Genomic DNA, 19,508 nt, shown 5'->3' on the forward strand with positions numbered 1-19,508 from the left:
TGTGGGGTTGGCCAGCTCTCAGCTAAATGTATGTTTGGTTTTGCCCCTTTTAACTTGATAACTTTAATTATCTGTTCCCATTTTCTAACCTACATGATATAAGGCAGCTGTTCATACACTACAACGAGGATTTCACCTTGCAACTTTTGCATCCATCCTATAGTCGTCTTATTCCGAAACCCTGAATGCACGACATTGAACTATGAGGTCAGGCCGCAGAATTATTCCAGTGAAATTCTCAAGCCGGACGTGGACGGCCTATCTCTAACTTGCCGATGAGATGGACCAGTTGAAGCACCTGCAAATTGACACTGAGACCACCTGATCACAAAAAAAAATATCCATATATATATATATATATATATACTACGACAGTGTCCGAGTCAGCTTATGCGCGCCTTCACTAATACAACTCCTCCGATTAAAGACCCGACTAGTACCGCTCCGGATCCCCGGACCTGACGATATACAAGGTTGACTAGGGAATTCACAAGAATAGAATTTTTAAGGGGGTTTGATTTCAAGTGAATTTGATCATAATTTTCAAAGTCTAGAGAAGGAATAAGAAAATAAATTAGGAAAAAGAAAAGGCCGTGGCTCACAACTATGGCGGACCACTATTTGGAGCATAGAATATACATTCTTCCACGTAAGGGTCAGATGGGACATCCATTTTTATATTTTTCGTGAATGCTACTTTGTAATTATTTAGCACTCAATTGTATCCTTTTCTTGGATCTTTGCTTTTGCCATGCTTTCTGCTACTTTGTTGGTTTTGACCATTCAAATATTATTTATATAATAATACATCAAATTCGTTTTCTTAGTGGTAGGGACAACCACCTATATGGTAGGACAACTAGAGCTTCCCACGTATTTAATACTATCCCTTGGACACGCCCTTCGCAATTGTAAGATCACTTTCAATAAGTTATTATGTAAAATTAATATATATCACGTTAATATTTTGGCGGAGCGAAGATCATGAGTATAGATATTTATAAGAAAATGGGAGGTTACTTTTTATTGGTCATATTTTCTGTGAAATAAATAACCTTTTGGTTTTATAATGAACTTTGAGTATTAGGAAATCTATATATGACGATTATTATATGAGAAATTTCCCTAGGTAATAGCATATAAAATACATATGGTAAAGATTACTTTCCCGATCCTATTATGTTACATGGTATGAGAAAATGCTAGCAACATTGCGGCAAGTGACAAATGAATATATTAAAGGATAAATTGTATTGATAATTTAAAAAGTTTTATAAATATTTCAATATGGTATAAAATATTTTTTTTACTATTTGATAATACAAAATATTTTAAAATTATTTCAGTATAATACAAACCGTCATCTCGTCATTAACGCCGTCAAGCTGTCTTATATTAAAACATTTATTAAACACCGTTAAACTTTTTGAATTATATTGAAACATTTATAAAAATTTACCATATATTAAAATATGAACTATAAGCCGTAAATGCATATACAATTAAAAACTTACTTAGAGAAGATCATTTAAGATTTTTTCATTATTTAAAAATGTTATTTAAAAAATTAATAGATGGTTTATCCCAAAAAAAAAAAGACCGAGAAATCTAGGTTAGTAGTTCTCGTCAAGAAACTCCTAACACAATCATCCTGCTCACATGTATTTTTAGAAATGTACTCGAACCACAGTTCAATAGCAAATCGAAACCCGCCCACAAGTCGATCTAGGACTCATAGAATTTTCTTGTGGTTGCGGAATTAAGACTCCCAAAATCAAAGCACGCTTAGCTTGAAGCAATCGGAAATTACCGAAAAAAGGTCGGTGACCAAATCGGTACATAATAATGTTCAAGCCAATCGAAAAATCATCTATTAACATTGATGGCCCTAATCAACAACTTACATACTTTACAATTGCATACTAATCAACCATCGTTAGATCTAAACCCGATAGTTAATAATAATTAATCCCCCCAAAAAAGAGGAAAAGTTGGATAGTATTAAGATAAAAATGGATAATATATACATATATTCTTTCTTCTACACCGGCACGAACGAGGGTTTCAGGGGAGCCGGCTCGTAGCAGAAGGGCGCCGCCGGGTGCTGCCACGTCTTGAAGACAACCGGCTTCCTCTCCTGGTCCGCCCGCGGATCCTCCCGGAGCCTGACCTCCTCCGCCACCGCAGGCCGGTCGATGAGCTCCGGGGACGTGGGCGAGGAGGCGAGGGGAGACAGGAGCGGGATCGCCACGTTCCAGTGGGAGGCCGGGGCGGCGATCTGCAGGGACGCCGGTGCCCGCCGCTGGAGGCGGCTCGGCTGACGGCGCCGGGATCCGGCGGCGGAGCTGGCCCTGGTCTTGTCGGACATCGGTGACAGAGAATTCGGTTGCTGTGTTTGCGGCTGCAAGCAAATGGAGACTGTGGGTGAAAGGAGGAGAGAGACTGAGGCGGAGAGTGATTGGGGGAGGAGAGCGTCGGACGATGCGGTTATATATATGGGGAAGGATGGAAGCGTGGGTGGCACGCGCTTGAGGGGTCGGGTCGGGAAATGGTCAAAGAGTCGGGTCGTTGACGTCGGAGCTGTTTTTGAAGCATTCTTGTCTTTGTGGGTTAATTTTAGGGAGAGAGGATCTTTTCCGGTTTGACGGTGTCCGTTTGGAGCCTTCTCTTTTTTTTTTTGGCTAATCCGGAGTGTTCGGGCTTCACTCAACTAATCCTCGAGACTCCGTGAACTCCCGGCGATACACGGAACGGATAATCACGTCAAAAGCATTCCGATAATTCCAAGAGATTTCGACCCCGGGATCGGGTGAATACTTAAACTTCTCATTACCACTAAGTCAAACTCTTTGGAGTTCCGTTTGAAGCCTTCTGTTTCTCTCTTTATTTTATTTTTTTTCTTTTGCTTCGACCTTTTTTTTAAAAAATTTCTTTCCCATGAGAGTAGTTTATTTTATTCAACCACAACCTTTCCACTAGGGCTGCTAAAAAATATCTATATAATAATCAAAAAATTGAAAAATCATACGTATATCTCAATATCCCAAAATATGATTCCGTTAAAGTGCAGTTTTCCTGAATTTTTTTATATGGTTTGGTTTTTTATTTTAAAGTTAAAAATCAGGAAAAAAAAAGGAATATCATTTTTTACGGACCGTCCAACCCCTATCATGAAACAAAATTGTTTATGTATGTATTGAGCTATGAATTTATTTATTTTTTTCTGGATTATGAACTTACGTTATTTTACTACTTTTGGAATTATGGACTCTTCAGCTAAATGAAGCATATATTTAAAGTTATTTTGTTGGTGACGTTTTTGTTCTTTGTGATGCATTTTTTTTTTCTAACCCGGGGTATCCGGGCTTCGCCCGACTAATCCCCGAGGCTCCATGAACCCCCGGCGGCGCACGGAGCGGGTAATTACGCCAAAGGCACTCCGGTGGCCCCAAGGGGATTCGAACCCGGGTCTCGGTGCAAACTTGAGTGCACATTAACCACTAGGCCAAATCCTTTGGGGTTCTTTGTGATGCATTATATATGAGGTTTACAGACACTCATGCTAAACAAAATTGACTCAAGATATTGTTCTATATGACTAATTACTCACAATGTATTATGGGCAATACATTATACAGCCGTACAGCATAATCAATTATTCAGTTAACTTAACCAAGAAATCAAATTTTATGACTTGATTTTACTTTTAAAAAAATGTGGTTTAAATATGAATATAGTTTTCAATTTTCGAGAAATCAGATTCATGATATGGTTATGATTTGAGCGAAAAACCACACCCAATCAAAACTGCACACCCCTACCTTCCAAAAGTCCATATGGATCAAAGTTGATCCATGTTCAAGCACACCCACCGATACATGGATGAGAGATTCAAGCCCGCAACCTCGTGAACTATTCACGAGCCATACGCAAGTCTTTATATACTTGCACTGACTCTTCATGTTATTTAAAATTAATTTATTTCTTGTATTATATTAAGTTATAAAAATATACTTTCTAAAATTATTAAGATTTAAAAATATATTTTTGAAATTATTGCACTGACTTTTAATGGTTTTTAATTTATTCTTTGAATTCGATGGAAATTTAATTGGAGAATAGTCTCTTTTTTTTGCGGAAAAGTTTCTGACGGAATTTTTGTAGTAATTACAATGGAATGAAATCTATCCGAAAATTTCCGTGGAAAATTTGCAGATCATTCTCATTTGGTGGGAAAATAAGATAGAATTAGTGAGATACCTAAATTGTCTATGACCTCTAACTTTATATATGGGGTTTGTTTTGTTTAATTACTTGCTATAATGATTGAAAGAGTTGTTTAACCATAATTTATCTTTTGGTTAGTGAAGTCAATGTGAAAAGGGCGGGTTACGTAACTTGATTAAAGAAAAAAAGGTCTGCTTAATCAAAAGAAAAAAAAAACTTTCAAGGGGATTAACATGCATGTTGGTTCCAAAAGTCATAAAAAGAAACTTATCTATAAGCTTGAAAAAAACGTTTCCTTAGATCAAATCTATTGGCGCAAACTCTGTACAATGTGGACATACCTCCCGTGGCCGCTGACTCTCAATTAATCGAGATCAATGAACGTTCGTTTTACGGCTTTCAGATTGTGGATGGCGTTGCCTAGATTTTAAACGAGCAATATTACTGACACGGCATCACGAGAGCACACAATGTCTTTATAGAGTATTAGACACAAGGGTACGTAACTATACTTATATGTAAAATACATTTTTTCTCGTGAATCTTGAGGATTTTTTCATAACATGTAAAAATTACATGATAAGAGTACAACGAAAAATGCTCAAGAAACGAAAATTACAAGATCATAAATAGTCGGATCCTCCCAGACATATTACACAGGAGAAATGCAATGAACAACAAAGTAGTAGCTAGCCGAAAATTCCGATCAAATCCTTATGCCGTCACACATGGACCCTGGTAGACCAAGTAAGGATCCTCAAGCCATAAATCCATGTAGAACTCAGCTATCTGATATCGAGGTCTCCGCGATCGATATCAGAGCAAAGCAGTGGGTGCCTTTAGTTGTACTTATGCACTAGGAACCAATCAGAGAGTCAAGCTGCCAAATCAAACCGATAATCCAGTAGAATACCGGGAGCCGACCAATCCGGCATGTCGGTGAAGGTACTTGCAACAAGAGAAACAAAAGAGGGAGAGGCCGAAAAGTTTCAAGAGCAGCCCCTTCAGTCATCCACCAGGCCTAAACCGGGTAGAATCCCAATCGACCCAACCCAAATCAAATTTCATATGACTCGAGCTGGATCCGACCGGATCTGATCGAATGAAGAATCATATCTGGTAGGTCACTTGGCAGCAGCATGGAAGCAGCATGTTCAGAAGAAGAGCAACAACAATTCGACCTCCTCCAGACAGTAAAAGTTTGGAGCTTCCAGATCGCATATCTCCTTTCAAGCTCCAAGCACTAACCGACTCAAAGACTTCAAGACAAGAGCTCGCCAAACAAAACATCATGCTGCAAGGAGGTAAAAGCTAAGGATCTTGGCAAGATTTAGCAGAGGTTCCGACATTGAGAGGCTGGAGGAGAAGCGTAGGGAGGGGGCGGGCTAGCCAAAGAAGTAGAAGCCGCCATCGAGGAAAGAAGGAAAGGCACCGCCAGAGAGAAGGAGAAGAAGAGGAGCGGACGTGGCGACTCATCAAAAGCTACCAAAAAGGCGGTGAAGGGAATATCAGTCACCGGTGAAGAGGATGGTGGTAGCCTATGATCAAGACCGCGGACAGGCAGCCAACGCATGTGGCTGGAGCTATGCACGTCGGCTAGAAAACAGATATGAGAGTGAAGGGTCGAGAGAGAAAGGAGAGAGGAGAGCTGACTGAACATATAAAAAGAGACTTGTCCCTTTTTTTTACTGTTAATAATCGAAAAAGTACAAACTTTTCACATTTTAACAATAGTATAAACTTTTTTCATTAACTTAAAAATACACAAACTTTCAATTTTATAACAATTTTAGCACAGCGACAAATTTTTTATTAATTTGGATGTAATCGAGACTACGGAGGAGCGCCGGCGACCCCAATCTGGGTGGAGGGTGTCGACAACCCAAATTGAGGGGTGATGGCCAAGGTCGTGGTTCCACCCTCTGGAATCGGGAGAATCCTCAATTTGAGGGTTCTTCCAATTCTGTGGGGATGGAGGCCTCGATTCCAACCACCACCCCCTAATTGGGCTTACTGGCGTCCTCCCCCTGATTGGGGTCGTCGACGTTCTTTGTGGAATTAATTCCGTCCAAATTAACGGAAAATTTGACGCCGTGTTGGAATTATTATCAAATTGAAAGTTTGTCAATTTTTAGATTAAAAAAAAATTTGTACTATAATGGTTAAAAATATGAAAATTTCATGTATTTTTTATTATGAACTCTTTTTTTATATATAAATAACTTGTTCCTATTCCCTTGAGACGACTGATTTTTTTCTTTTTTTCTTTTTTTACTTTTTACCATATCCTTGTGTTTCTTTTAAAAAAAAAATATTTGCGTGACAAGTTATTAATTCCGCCAAGAATCTCTTGATGGCCAACCTTAGCTGGAAGGTACTGGCACAATGGTCTAGAAGTATCTCAGCATTCAATTTGAATTCGTGGAGAATAATTCTTAAGGGTTCCCTACAAATAGCTCCATCGCATAATCCAAGTTATTTTCTTCCACAGGTAAGAGATATGAGACCAACAAGGACAAGAACATGTGAGAGTCCCGCATTTGGCATTTTTCAGTAAGACAAACTAAACTCATTTCTAACTTAAAATCATTTGAATCAGGCTTATTTAGACTTAAGTTAATTTTTAATATAAAAGTTTAAGCTGTTAAATGATAATATTCAAATTTCATATATACTCATTATGCCTCTCAACTTAACTTGAACAACCAAAAGGGAGTTACATTAAGATTGATTAATTATTTCGAAGAGAGGGATATAATGGAATAATACACGTACCCGTCTAGATTCATGATCAATATATTTAAATGCAAAAAGAGAAAGTCTTCCTCGGGTCAATTGTCCCACCAAATTGGAGTATGGAATAGGAAATCCACCATCTTGGTTAGCATGTCCAAGTGCAAAAGAGGAAGTCCATCCCCGGACCCGTTATTGGGGACCAATTATTTAAAGGCTTTAAGAAGTTTTAAGAAATGACTATTATTTGATGAGAAAATCTTAAATGATCTTACCTCACAATGATGTGGCAATGCAAAATCAATAAGATTATTTCAATTAAGAATATTTACCATAATTAATAGAGAAATTAACACTTATTATTCTATTTATTGCAATTCAACTGGTATTTTTTCACATCATGTGACGAGATAAGATCGCTGAAGAATCCATCATTGTTTGACACAAGGAGTTCTTTCGTGCTCCTAGTTCATCACATGACCTAGGAGGGTATCAATTAGATTTTGATGAACTTATAAATGAGAACTAATCGCATGAATCGTGTACTATAATCTATTATCACTATACTAGAAAAGGATGTAGTGCTGTAACTTTTACTTTTCTATACTGCCCATAGAATCATATTTCTGATTAATAATAACCACTATATAAGGGGTACAATTTATAAATGCCCATAATCAACTGCCCCATTTTTTCTCCACCACGCACATTTCCCGCACACCTTATTTTTATCGCAATCAAAATGTACTTTTTAATTAATGTTGAAAACATTAGTATTAATTTTTCGATATGTATCTTGATATCTAGAAACCTAATGAACTCCGACTAAACTAGTTCGAGTAGGATTGATCCATTAAGGGGTAAAGTTCTCACGACATAAATTTTCTTCATTTACAATATTCGAACCCGAGACCTTGCTTAAGGAAAATAAGTGTCGAACCACTTTAACCAACCATATTTAGTTGATAATTTACTATAATTCTATTCAATATTTATTTTTCTTAAACATGTATTGCAAATTTAATTTCATTCATTAATAATTTTTCCAATGAAACTATGGATATTCTGAGCCTATTGAGGCTAATCTCATTCAATTGGTGGCTTGCCCTTGATCATGAAATCATTTGATTAGTATATTTATATCATAGTAATCTCGTGCGTAATACGGATTTCACGTCTAGTTTTTCTTTTATGAGAATACAGGTTAATCTTGTTAAATGCTGAAACTAATACCAATCAAATATAAATTTAACTCTAACCACAAAGTACTTTCAGTACGTCCTACATTGTAAGTAAAATTCACTAAGAGCTCAATTTGTTATTGAGTCATACTTGGGTGACTATAGGTAAATTTTTACTAATTGTAATTAGGGTAAATTACACTGGTGATTCAAAAAGTTTTACTAATGTATCAAGTTGGTCCAAAAAGTTTTTTTTACTACTTGATGGTACAAAATGTTTCAAAGTTGTAACATGATAATACAAACCGTTATCTCGCCATTGACGTCGTCATCTCGCCGTTGACATGGGTGGACCTTTAAGTTAATTAAAGAAATATTTTGTACCATTATGTTAATATTTTGGACCATTAAGTGACAACTTCAAAAGATTTTGAACCATCATGTAACGTTCCATCAACTCCTAAAAACATATCAGAGCCACGTGTCGGCCACGTTTTGGCCACGTCAGTTTCGCTTGACGGTGTCAATGGTGAGATAACGATTTGTACTATCATGTTACATTTTTTAAACATTTTGTATCATCAAGTAGCAAAAAATACTTTTTGGACCAACTTGATACATTAGTGAAACTTTTTGGACCACTAGTATAATTACCCTTGTAATTATTGTATCATTCATCACTTGCCATATAATAGTGTGAATTAGAATCATTTGGTCTGCTTTACGGCTATATGGTCGAACATTAACCTTGGATCCTTGAAACAAACACGTAAGTGACATTTTTTAAACTTTGAAAATCAAATGGGATTCTTCCAACGTTTAATGGCCATCCATTTATCGAATAATTCGATACTATAGCATCAATTTTTTCTTATTTTAATTTTGCAACTTAAACCTGTCAACTATCTGGTCAAAGTCCCAGAATATTCCTCGAACAATAATCCTGTCTGGTCAAAAGAAAAATCACTAAAAAAAAGATGCAAAATTATCCTCCGGCGCGGCTCTGACTTGACATGCACAAAAGGCGATATATTCATTATTCAATTGAAGACGATCAACTTTGCACATTTTTTTTCTTTTTGACCAAAAATGTAAAATTCTAGCCAAAAAAAATAAAAAAGAAAAGGGAAAACAAGACCATAATGGAGAATTGAGATTAGACTGCTTGCTTACTTCATAATGTGAAAATGCATGTCATCCCATGTATATTTACAAAAATGGGCTAAAACCCAATCAATGTTCCCAACGGCAGCAGGACATCCTAAAATGGGAAATTCCCTTACATATTATGCTAAAAGAAGATTGAAGTTGCAGACGGATCATCTGAACAGCATCTTCAGCTCCTCGATTCGGGCCGATCTGACTTCCTCATCGGTTAGGGCACCGGCAATCATCCTCTGCTTCCTCGCCTGAACTTGCTGCAATCTCTCCTCAACGGTGTCCTGCCAAAGTCTCCCCAAAGTCAATTAAGCTCCAAGCGGAATGGAAAATTTGCAGCCATTTCGCATCTAAGGGTATTACGATCATGGGGGACCATATCGATATGATCGTGAGCAGTCCAGTTATATAATCTAGATCTCTGGTAGCATATGGCTCAATCTTAGAATTAGCTACTTCAAGAAAACGCCGTGCCACGGTTGTCATTGTCGTACCTGGTGAGAAATGTTCCGAACAAAACAAGACTAATTGCAAGACCGAACTAAGAGTGCTTGAACAGGTTTGAAGTCAACGTGCTTGAATTTGTGGTGAGTTCAAAACCTGACAAACATATGGTCTGGCGAAGAATCTGAACCATAGTACTGGTCCGAGGAATTCAGCATAGGCACAGGAAGTATTAGTCACCTTGACGATGAATTTTCTGACCGTGACAGTCCTCTTTTGCCCAATCCGATGAATCCTCATGATCGCCTGCTCCTCTACCGCAGGATTCCACCATGGATCCTGCGCAAGAAAATCAACACACCATACAAGGTCTGTTCAGTATGCTTTTGAGAGCATTTCTCAGAACAAACCGCTTAGTGTTCGGGGTAATCGAATACCATAAGGAAGACATTGGATGCGGCAGTTAAGTTCAAGCCCACACCACCGGCTCTCAGAGACATCAGAAGCACCTGAAATATATATGAAAACAACATAAATCAGCAACAAAGAAAAACACGGAAAGAATGTGTCAGATTCATAAGATCTCTAAGGTCTTACCGCTTTCTGGTTGCTGTCATTGAATTCCTTGAGCACCCGCTCCCTCTGGTTCTGAGCAAGCTTCCCGTCAAATCTCAAATACCCGATATTCCTCCTCTTAAGGGGGATCTCCAGGAGGTCCAGGAATGAAGTCCACTGGCTAAAAACAATGCTCTTTTTACCCGAACCTGACTTCCTGATCCATTCCAGGCATTTCAATAGCTTTGAGACCTTTGATGACTCCTTCCAGTTCTTCTCCACATCAACCCGGAACCGGCTCTGGGTAGGGCACGTAATGAGATCAGTTTTCTCAATCATTTGCCTGCAGAGTGGGCACATGCCAGACTGTGGGGACAGCCAGCTCGATAACAGGCATTCACGGCACATCCTGTGGGCACAAGGTGTGAGTATTGGATCATCAGCAGATTCCCAACATATTGGGCACTCGGTGTTCTCTCCTCGACGAATATCTTCCACAACTTCCTCAATATAGGCCTTCGAGGGGAAGATCTGCTTTAAGGCAATGGGATCAGGATTACTGTCTTCAAGGAACTTCCGAGCTAGCTTGTTCAGGTCAGCGTACTTCTGTGTATTGCTGTTTTATCAAAGACAACATTATCATAACCTATGAGACGAAATATAAAGTCTCTTAAACAAAGTGGAAGAAACTTATGCCTACCTCATGACAAGAAATGGGTGGTTACAGCATTGCCTAAGCCGAAGTAGGAGTTCAAGGATATTGGCATAGTTGTGCAGCACCTTACCTTGTTCTACGAATTGGTCGAATTGGGCCTGGTTTTGAATTCCGGGAAGAGGTTAAGTCACATGAACAAATGATCGACTAAAAGATAAGTAGTCTACTATAATTAAATTAAATGTGGGTTGATTGCTTACTTTTGATCTATTGAAGAGGGCATCATAGAAGTCATGTTCAGCTTCTGTCTGTTCACACTCAATGACCTGGATGTCTGTTGGTGGAAGGACGAATATCGGCCTATACACCAAGAGCACCAAAAAATCAGAATATGCTGATAGAACTGAAGCGTATGTAGTCTTTTTTTCGGTGAGAAAAGCTTACATAGTCTTTGAATAAAAGGAGCATAAAAGTACAGTGATTACCTTCCTTCTTTATCGTTTGTTTCCTTAGTTCGTCGAAGCATCAGAGGCCTCAGTATGGCCTTAACTAATTTCAGCCCTCTGTGATCGCCATTCTCGTAAGGCCTTTGGATCAACTTACTCCACCTAGTTAATTAAAAGAATTGGACTATCAGAGAACTAACTAAAGAAATGCGAACAAAATCAGAAATTAGTTTTAGCGGCAAAGAATGAACCAAAATCGAATACTTTCTTATGTGCTGAAGTTAACAGCAGAAGTAAAATGTGGGAAAGTTCTTATCTTACCATGCCCAGTTGCACCAGGGCTCGACATGTAGGAAGCACAAGAGACTGTATAGATCTTCCAAATTGTTCTGCAGAACATTTAATAAAGATGCAAATACGTGTTCAGCAGAAAAGAGAAAAAGAAAATAGTGATCTGACGATCTAGTCAAAATGTAAAGGTTTAGTACAAGTTTGAACCAAACCTGAAGAGGAGTTCCAGTGAGACACCACCGGCAATGAGAGAGCAGGGTAAAAGCTGACTGAGCAACTTGTGTCTTCGAAGACTTAATTGTATGAGCTTCATCCAGGACCACCCTGTACCACTCTACCCGGTGGAAAATGCTCTCTTGTCCGTCCTGATAATTGGAGTTTAAACCCCAGTCATGATTGAAACAGAAATTCATAATCGTTTTCTCCTCGGAAAGAGAATACTTAAAAAAACAGTGAAGAAAAAGAAGAATTCTCACATTTTTGTATGCTGCAGCTAAAACACCGTATGTTGTCAATACAACATCATATCCTGAGATCACCGTTGGATCATTTGTCCTGTCCCCTCCATAGTGGACGAAGATCGAAATACTGTCGGGCACAGAATGTGTCTCAAGCTCATCCTGAAGATGTCGAGATAAGTACAGTTACAGACATGTTCGATTTTCTAATGCTTAATATACAATATGCAACTACAGTGAAGCAGGGCCTGTTGGTGTCTCACCTTCCACTGGCTTAATAGAGCCATTGGGCATATGATTAGAGTACTGCCTTTGCCTCTTCGTGGGCCTGCCCTCTGATACTCGGAGCTCCCTCTGCCTGGCCTTGAGAGTATAAGAGCAATCGTCATGACGGTCTTCCCAAGTCCCATTGCATCTGCTAATATCTGCAGGAAATTGCAAGCAAACATTACATTACATAAGAAATTACACCAGAACTGAGGAAACTTTTGCGAGTTTCTCTCCGACATTGCTATATTGAAAAGTTAAGTAAACAGGTGTATTTGATGATCCAACATGTCATGTGATTTCCCGTCTAACAACAACATCTACTTATTTCCTTCGTTTAAAAGAAAGCATAAAAAGTGAACGGAAGCTTCCCAGTCATCTGAAACCAAGTAGGGCAATGGTGAATGACTTACTCCTCCTCTAGCCATCTGCATAGCAGTTGGAAACTGAGTAGTCGCTTCGCCCGAGAAGATGTTCACATAGATTGATGGAGCCCTCCTGCAAGAACAATCAGTAACCCGCCTTAACACTTCATTTACTCAACATATTTTGGACTAACCCACAACTGTTGTGTAAGAACTGAAACACGTACGCATCGCAAATACGATAAGCTGCCCAGCAGGGATGGAGGGTCGTCTCTGCTTTCTCAACATCAATTCCCTTCTCTGCTTCAGACATTCAGAAAAGTGCCTGTTTCTGATAAGGCCTGAGATTGCACGTGAGAGTTCTCGGGGGCTCCTTCTCCTGAAGAAGAGACGAACAGAAATCAGTCAAAGGATAATACTTATAAAGACATCTATACTTAATGTTGTAATCTTATAAAAGTGAGATGATTCTATTCTACCTCCAAATCATATACTTCAGCAGCACCAACTATTTTGTTTAGGGATGATTCCGAGATTGATTGTTCATCGTCCTGCTTCGGTGCTGATGAATACTGTTGTGTGCCCTTTATTCTTTTGGATGCAGGCAAGGCTGATACTGCAACATTTGCATCTCCCTGTTTGTTTTACCGTGAAAAATCAATAACATGAGAACAATATATTGTAGGCACCACACATAGCAGAAAATATATGATGTCGATACAATTTAAACAATACAGTAAACAGCAAATGAACATACATTGAGATTTAACAGACGTTTCCGGGAATCAAGTTCTTCTGGAGTGAACTCGGCCTGAGCAATGTGAGACACAACAAGAACAAAACAGTCAAGTGATATTAGTTTGGAACCACTCAAAAGAAAGGAACATGAATAGGAAACAAGCATAACAGAAGCTTTTACCTTCTGATACGGTTTAATGTTCAACAATTTGAACAGATTCAGGAGGGGATATATAGTGGAGTCGATGTTCGAGGGACCATCCAACCTCCAAGACGAGGTGACCCCTCTCTGAGAATTGAACAGTGGATATAAAAGCTGCAAAGACGCACAAAAGTGGAAAAATAAAAAATGTGAGAACGGATTCAAACCGATGAATCACGCTTGAGAAGGCTTGGAGCAAACAACATGCATTATATCCTCACCTTACATACACAATAACCTCTTGCATCATTTGCAGGTTCTCAGGAGCAGTAACACACCTTCCGAGAACTTTGACCTTCGTTGACCTCACCAAGGGAATAACACACTTTGCCCACTCCATTGGTAGTCTACCAATCTAATTTTAGTATAAAACGTAAGGCATTCACATTAGACATATCAATTTCTTCCTAGGCATGTTGAATATCAAAATGGTACATCAGACCATATAAGCAGCATATGCAGTACAAACAATACAGCTAAAAAAATGTGAGCAGAGTCAGAACCTCTCCATGTCTCTTAGTCGAGAACCGGACGATCCATTGGGCGTTATTTCTGTAACTTGTAGTCATTGAGAACTTGAAATGCACAATCTCATTGTCCACTAGTTTCCTCCCTTTGGTGGTCGAGAGCCCATTAACAACCTCACCCCCAACAAAGAGCCAGTCGGGCTCCACATCAAAATCCCCATCCTCGATAACGGCACAGCTTAGGCGCCGGTCTTCCACTGCCTTCTTCACGCTCGTGGGCTTCTGATCGTACCTTCCAAAACTGGGGTCATGCCCCTCGTGTGTTAACCTGGGCTTCGCCCGACTAAAGGGCACGGCCTCAATCGCATCAACCCGATTCAGCTCCTCTTTCTTCCTCTCACCACCGACATGCCCTCTACCTCTATATCCTTCGGGATCTTTTAAGCTGGGTCCCGCATACGACATTCCCCAAGGGACGATCTGCTGGTCGTTCTGAGGTTTCACTTTCACCTTTTCCTCATCTGATATGGTAGTAATCTCAGCTGATTTCTTCTCCAGAGCCTCCCTCTCGACATCACTTTCGTATCCGTAGCCTTAATAAAATCATCAAAAGACATCTTCCTAACACTATCTACACACAACCGTCCAGTCCTATCAACCTTTTCATCAGCCCCAAACTCTAAAGGCTCCTCCTTTAGCTCTGATTTCCCGGCCCTCACATCACCCACAGGCATATCCCAGTTTTCTAGAGTTACCTCTTCCTTCACGGGCCGAATCTCCGGATGGGTCTTTAGTTCCGACCCGGAAAGCGACTCTGCCTCCAGATGGGGCTTCTCCTTGACTTGGGCGGAAATCCGAGCGCCGGTGCTGGTGAGGGTCCGCTTCACGGTCACGAGGCAGTCGAGGCAGCTCGGGCTCTGCTTCTCCTCTTTCATCATCTCTTCCACAGAGGGCTCTATTTCCTTGACCCTTTGCATTTCCGTGACAGACAAGAATCCGATCTCTCAAGAGGGTTTCAGGTTCAAAAAAAGCATGTGTGAGAGAGAGGGGTGGGGTTTGTTGGAGTGTCATTTTATGGCGGGAGATAGTTTTCGACAGAGTTGGTGTTTTCGCGGTTAAAATATTCTTCTGTTTTTTTTTTTTTGGGTCTTTTGGCGCGAAGAGGAGTAATTCATGGATTGATTAATTAAACTAAAATTCATTATGGGGGTAAAAATGGGTAAAACTTGAGATTTGAAATTCCCGAGAGAGTTTTTGGGTGAAAGGGATTTTCTTTTTCTCCCGCCTTTTTCAGGTTATTTTTCTTTTTCTTTTAATTTTTTTTAAGATTGCTTTGTATAAGGTCAAATCAACTTTTCAATCTCAAAAAGGAAAAGAAAAGGTGTTCAATTTTTTTATGAGAAGAATGTTCTGACCTTAAGCATATGTTTTTTTTAATTTATTTTCTTAGGCTGCACATACGTGTGGTTATCTGATAATCATGTTTGTACGAGTTTTGTTAACAGAGTCGAAACTAGAAATGATGACGGACTAAAATAAACCGGAACTATGGTGAACATTATTGTACTTGTAAGCACATAACCGAACCAACGGATATGGATGTGAATATGGATTTAATATCGAGGCCAATGTTTTTGCTTAGGCTAAGGGGCTACTAATGAGCTCACCAAGTTGGTGGTGACCGACACCATAAGGGATGATGACCTAGTGATTCCGAAATCACTTCCATGTGGTTTGCAAACCCCCATGTCCCGAGTTTGAATCCCCCCGGAACATTTGCTAGGGTAAGCTTTTTGACTCGGGCCTGAGGTCATCTTCAGTTTCTGTGAATTATAATAGGTCTCTGGCCGTGATATGCTGACAGAGTTGAATACGAGAGCTCAAACATTATCATTTTTAAGAGATATGAATATATTCTTAATTATTCTTTTCTAATTAAAGAAGTTTCTTTTTATTATTTTATAGTTACACTAAAAAGTAATGAAGCAAATTTTGATAAATCTGTATATAACTAAAATTTACTTGCTTGAGTAGTAATAAATGCTACTCAATAAATGTTCTTATATTAATGTAATTGAAAAATAGAAAAAATTAATTTCAAATTTCTGAAATTAATATAAATAAAAAAAATCAAATTTATCATGCGAAAATAAGGACCTTGATTGGAATAATTCAAAAAAAGTACAAAATAAAATTTATATATCTAAAGTGATATCTTCAATATATATAATAGGAAAAATTAATTTTAAATTTCTGAAATTAAATGAAAATACTACTTAAATATGAATCATTCATGTAATATTAAACACATGTAAAATTAAAAAACCAAATTTAACATGTAAAAATAAGGATTTTGATTGCAATATAAAATTTAAATAACACTGGATATCTTCAATATGTGTTTGTATTTTAATAAAAAAATTTCAATATGTGTTGAATAAAATACTTAGTTACCTATAAGTCGAATTTCACAATAAATTTATGATACAAACTCTAATTTTATGAATGAGGATCACATAAAAAGTAAAAAATTAATTGATGAAAGTAATGATTTGACAATATAATATTTTTAAAAAATATTTACAAAATTAAATTGGAATACTTGCACTTCTTACTTGTGAGTGAATCTGAATAATATTATCGATAAAATAAATATATGCAATTATATAGGAAAATTGACATAAGATTTGCACTAAACTAGTTAAAATTAGTTTAATATGTTATCGTTGAAAGTTTTGATTATAATAAAAATGTAAATTTGTTTTTAAATGTTACGAATAATTCTATTAAAATAAACTTGTGCGATATATGGATCAGAACACTAGTTTTAATGAAGCTTAGACTTCCCAACAAATTAAGGTTGTCAGATTGGATCAATGTTGAGTGAGGTCGAGGAGCGCCTCAACAAAGACCGAATTTATCTTGGTCAAAACGTATCCAATAATATATTTAATTATACGTAAACAATATAAGGACATATTGGTGATGTCAAGGTCATGTCCGTACATGTATCGTGGTTTGCTCCAAATACAGATTTAGGATCTGAATTATTCGTAGATAAGGTTCCTCGACAAACTTGTGAGAATACGAGTTACTCTTTCTCTCAAGAGGTACATTTTTAGGATAAATCCTTGCGGATATAAGGTGCAGACAATATCTCTTGTGCAAAATCTGAGGGGCTGTTTGGATTCAGAGTTAAAGTTACTTTGATTTTGATTTTGATTTTGATTATGGAAAAGGACAAATGAGATGTAATTATAAATTTGACTTGGGAAATGTGTATTTTTGTTATGTAGTGTGTTGAGTTAAAGTTAAAGTTAAAGTTAAAATCAAATTTCTTGCAATCCAAACAGGGCCTCAATATCTTGAATTAGGGCCACCCTATCATCGTTGGTGTGTCTCCAGGGATGAAGCCATGAGCTTCCGACAAGACGCTGTTTAAGAACAAAACCGTCTGTCAAACCCAAATCGATCAATATTTATTGGGCATCTGCAATTTTGAGCTCACGTCTCGTCATTAACTTACAATTTGATATTTTTCTAAAGTCATCCCCCCAATCCTTTACTTATCCAAATATAAATAAATAACTTACCATAAGTATGTGTATTTATTTCAAAATGAAATAAATGCTTGCATTTAATTGGTTAATTTGAAAAATGTCCTTGCAATTTAGAAAATTTACTTTATTTCTTAGATTTTACATTGTGCACTATATTTTAGGAAAACCTTCTCAAAATGTACTATTGGAAAAACTTTTAGAGTTAATTGTGCAAAAAATCATGAATTTTTCCGATTTTCTTAAATTAAGTAAGGACTTTTTATCAAAAAAGTATGTCAACTTTTAATGTCTTTCCAAATTGAGCATTCGTCACTTTTTTTATTTTTTCGTTAGTGTGGAAACCGATTACTAACATCGCATTGGAAAATCCAAAAGTAATATAAAATGACTTCAGGATAATTCAAAAATTGAAAAATACAGAAAAATTATAGGATAATTAATAATCTTTTGAAAATTTAAATTGAAAAAATACATAAGATAAATAATAGAAATCGCGAACCAAAAAGTAGATAAAAATTACAAAGAAAAAAGAAAATTTTTATAACAGTTAACAAGTCATAATAATATAAAAATTAATGATAATAAAAGAAATTAAATAAAAACCAGAAAAATTTTTAAAGATAAAGTTAAAAGTAAAACATAAATGAAATTCAGAAAAGATCTAAAAGAAAAAATTCACAAAAAAAATTCAAGAAAAAAGAAATTGAATATAAAGTGAGCTACTTGAAAATTCATTAAGTAATTATCTTCATTAGATTTCGAAAGATAATATATATGTTCATATGAAATGCTCAAGCTAAAACTTTAAATTTTGGGACAAACTTATAAACTTTAATTTTTTGTATCTAAATTTAAGTAATTTTTTAAAATCTCACGGGAGCAATTGACCCCCAAGATCAATATGCCTCCCTCCTTCACCGTATGCCATGGTGCACATGTTCTACTTTGATTACCCTTTATGTCTCCCAAGTCGAGTCTATCATAGATCATTCTTAAGATTTGGCTGCGATTGAGACTTATTTAGTATTCGTCAAGTCCAACAAGCTCACAATGACAAGGCTAACCTCCCCTCTAAAACTCCCAACTACGTGCAAAACCCGCTAGGCTTCATTGAGGCGAATAGCGGACGCTGCTCTTCTAGCAGTTGTTTCCCCCTCAGACGACAGCAGTACAGTCGACAAGATAAGTTTTCTTTTTCCTTCTTTCATCTTTAAATATCCTCTTTTTCTGAATAATTCAATGAAATTAAAGATAAATGAGGACACAACTCTCCTTTTCACCTTATTTTCACCTGGTGTAACTTGTACCTTGTCAATGCGATTGTCCTCCACCTCTCTTCTCTCTGTCTAACAATATAGAGAAACTGAGTGGAAGTAGAGAAGAGGATGTATTCTTTGACTTTGGGGAGCTTTTTGGAGTAACTTCCCTTTGCAGCCGCCATTAAATTCCTACTTGCTCTACCCAAAGTCCAAGTAAGAGTATTAAAACTCATCAAAGAGTGTATAGAACTTGTTAAAGAGGGTATAACACAGTCGACTATTTATGTTTTTTTATTAAAATTATTATTTCATTATATTATATTCATTGATCTCTTTTATAATAAGAAAAAAAGGAATAATTATAACCCTACTATTCTTATTTGCTCCTCTCGTTCCCCATAATAATATTTCGAGACCACTAACACTTTAGTCCTCGAATTGTTCAATTGCCACCACTTGATTGCCTAAATTTTCAAAATGAGAAATTTGATCCCTCAGTTTC

At 37.4% G+C, this 19,508-nt stretch overlaps 2 protein-coding genes across 2 annotated transcripts; both read right to left on the reverse strand.

Annotated features, from left to right (window-relative positions):
• Positions 1–1,804: 1,804 nt before the first annotated feature.
• Positions 1,805–2,478, reverse strand: LOC116206944 (uncharacterized protein At4g14450, chloroplastic-like). Its single transcript, XM_031539782.1, has one exon. The coding sequence runs from the start codon at positions 2,366–2,368 to the stop codon at positions 2,042–2,044; it is 327 nt and encodes a 108-aa protein (XP_031395642.1). The 5' UTR covers positions 2,369–2,478; the 3' UTR covers positions 1,805–2,041.
• A 6,806-nt stretch (positions 2,479–9,284) lies between these two features.
• LOC116206982 (DNA repair protein RAD5B) lies at positions 9,285–15,224 on the reverse strand. Its single transcript, XM_031539829.1, is given in 19 exon segments — positions 9,285–9,583; positions 9,984–10,082; positions 10,181–10,252; positions 10,341–10,914; positions 10,999–11,111; positions 11,214–11,313; positions 11,439–11,561; positions 11,721–11,788; positions 11,903–12,055; positions 12,167–12,310; positions 12,412–12,573; positions 12,829–12,913; positions 13,008–13,159; positions 13,260–13,415; positions 13,538–13,591; positions 13,700–13,803; positions 13,806–13,834; positions 13,942–14,075; positions 14,224–15,224. Coding segments are annotated over 19 exon segments (2,874 nt in total). The 5' UTR covers positions 14,653–15,224; the 3' UTR covers positions 9,285–9,460.
• Positions 15,225–19,508: the final 4,284 nt, after the last annotated feature.

This window comes from Punica granatum, chromosome 5 (genome assembly GCF_007655135.1).
Source record: "Punica granatum isolate Tunisia-2019 chromosome 5, ASM765513v2, whole genome shotgun sequence".
NCBI lineage: Eukaryota > Viridiplantae > Streptophyta > Magnoliopsida > Myrtales > Lythraceae > Punica > Punica granatum.

Coding starts and splice junctions, on each gene's coding strand:
- LOC116206944 (XM_031539782.1), bottom strand. CDS start 2,368: ATGTCCGACAAGACCAGGGCCAGCTCCGCCGCCGGATCCCGGCGCCGT.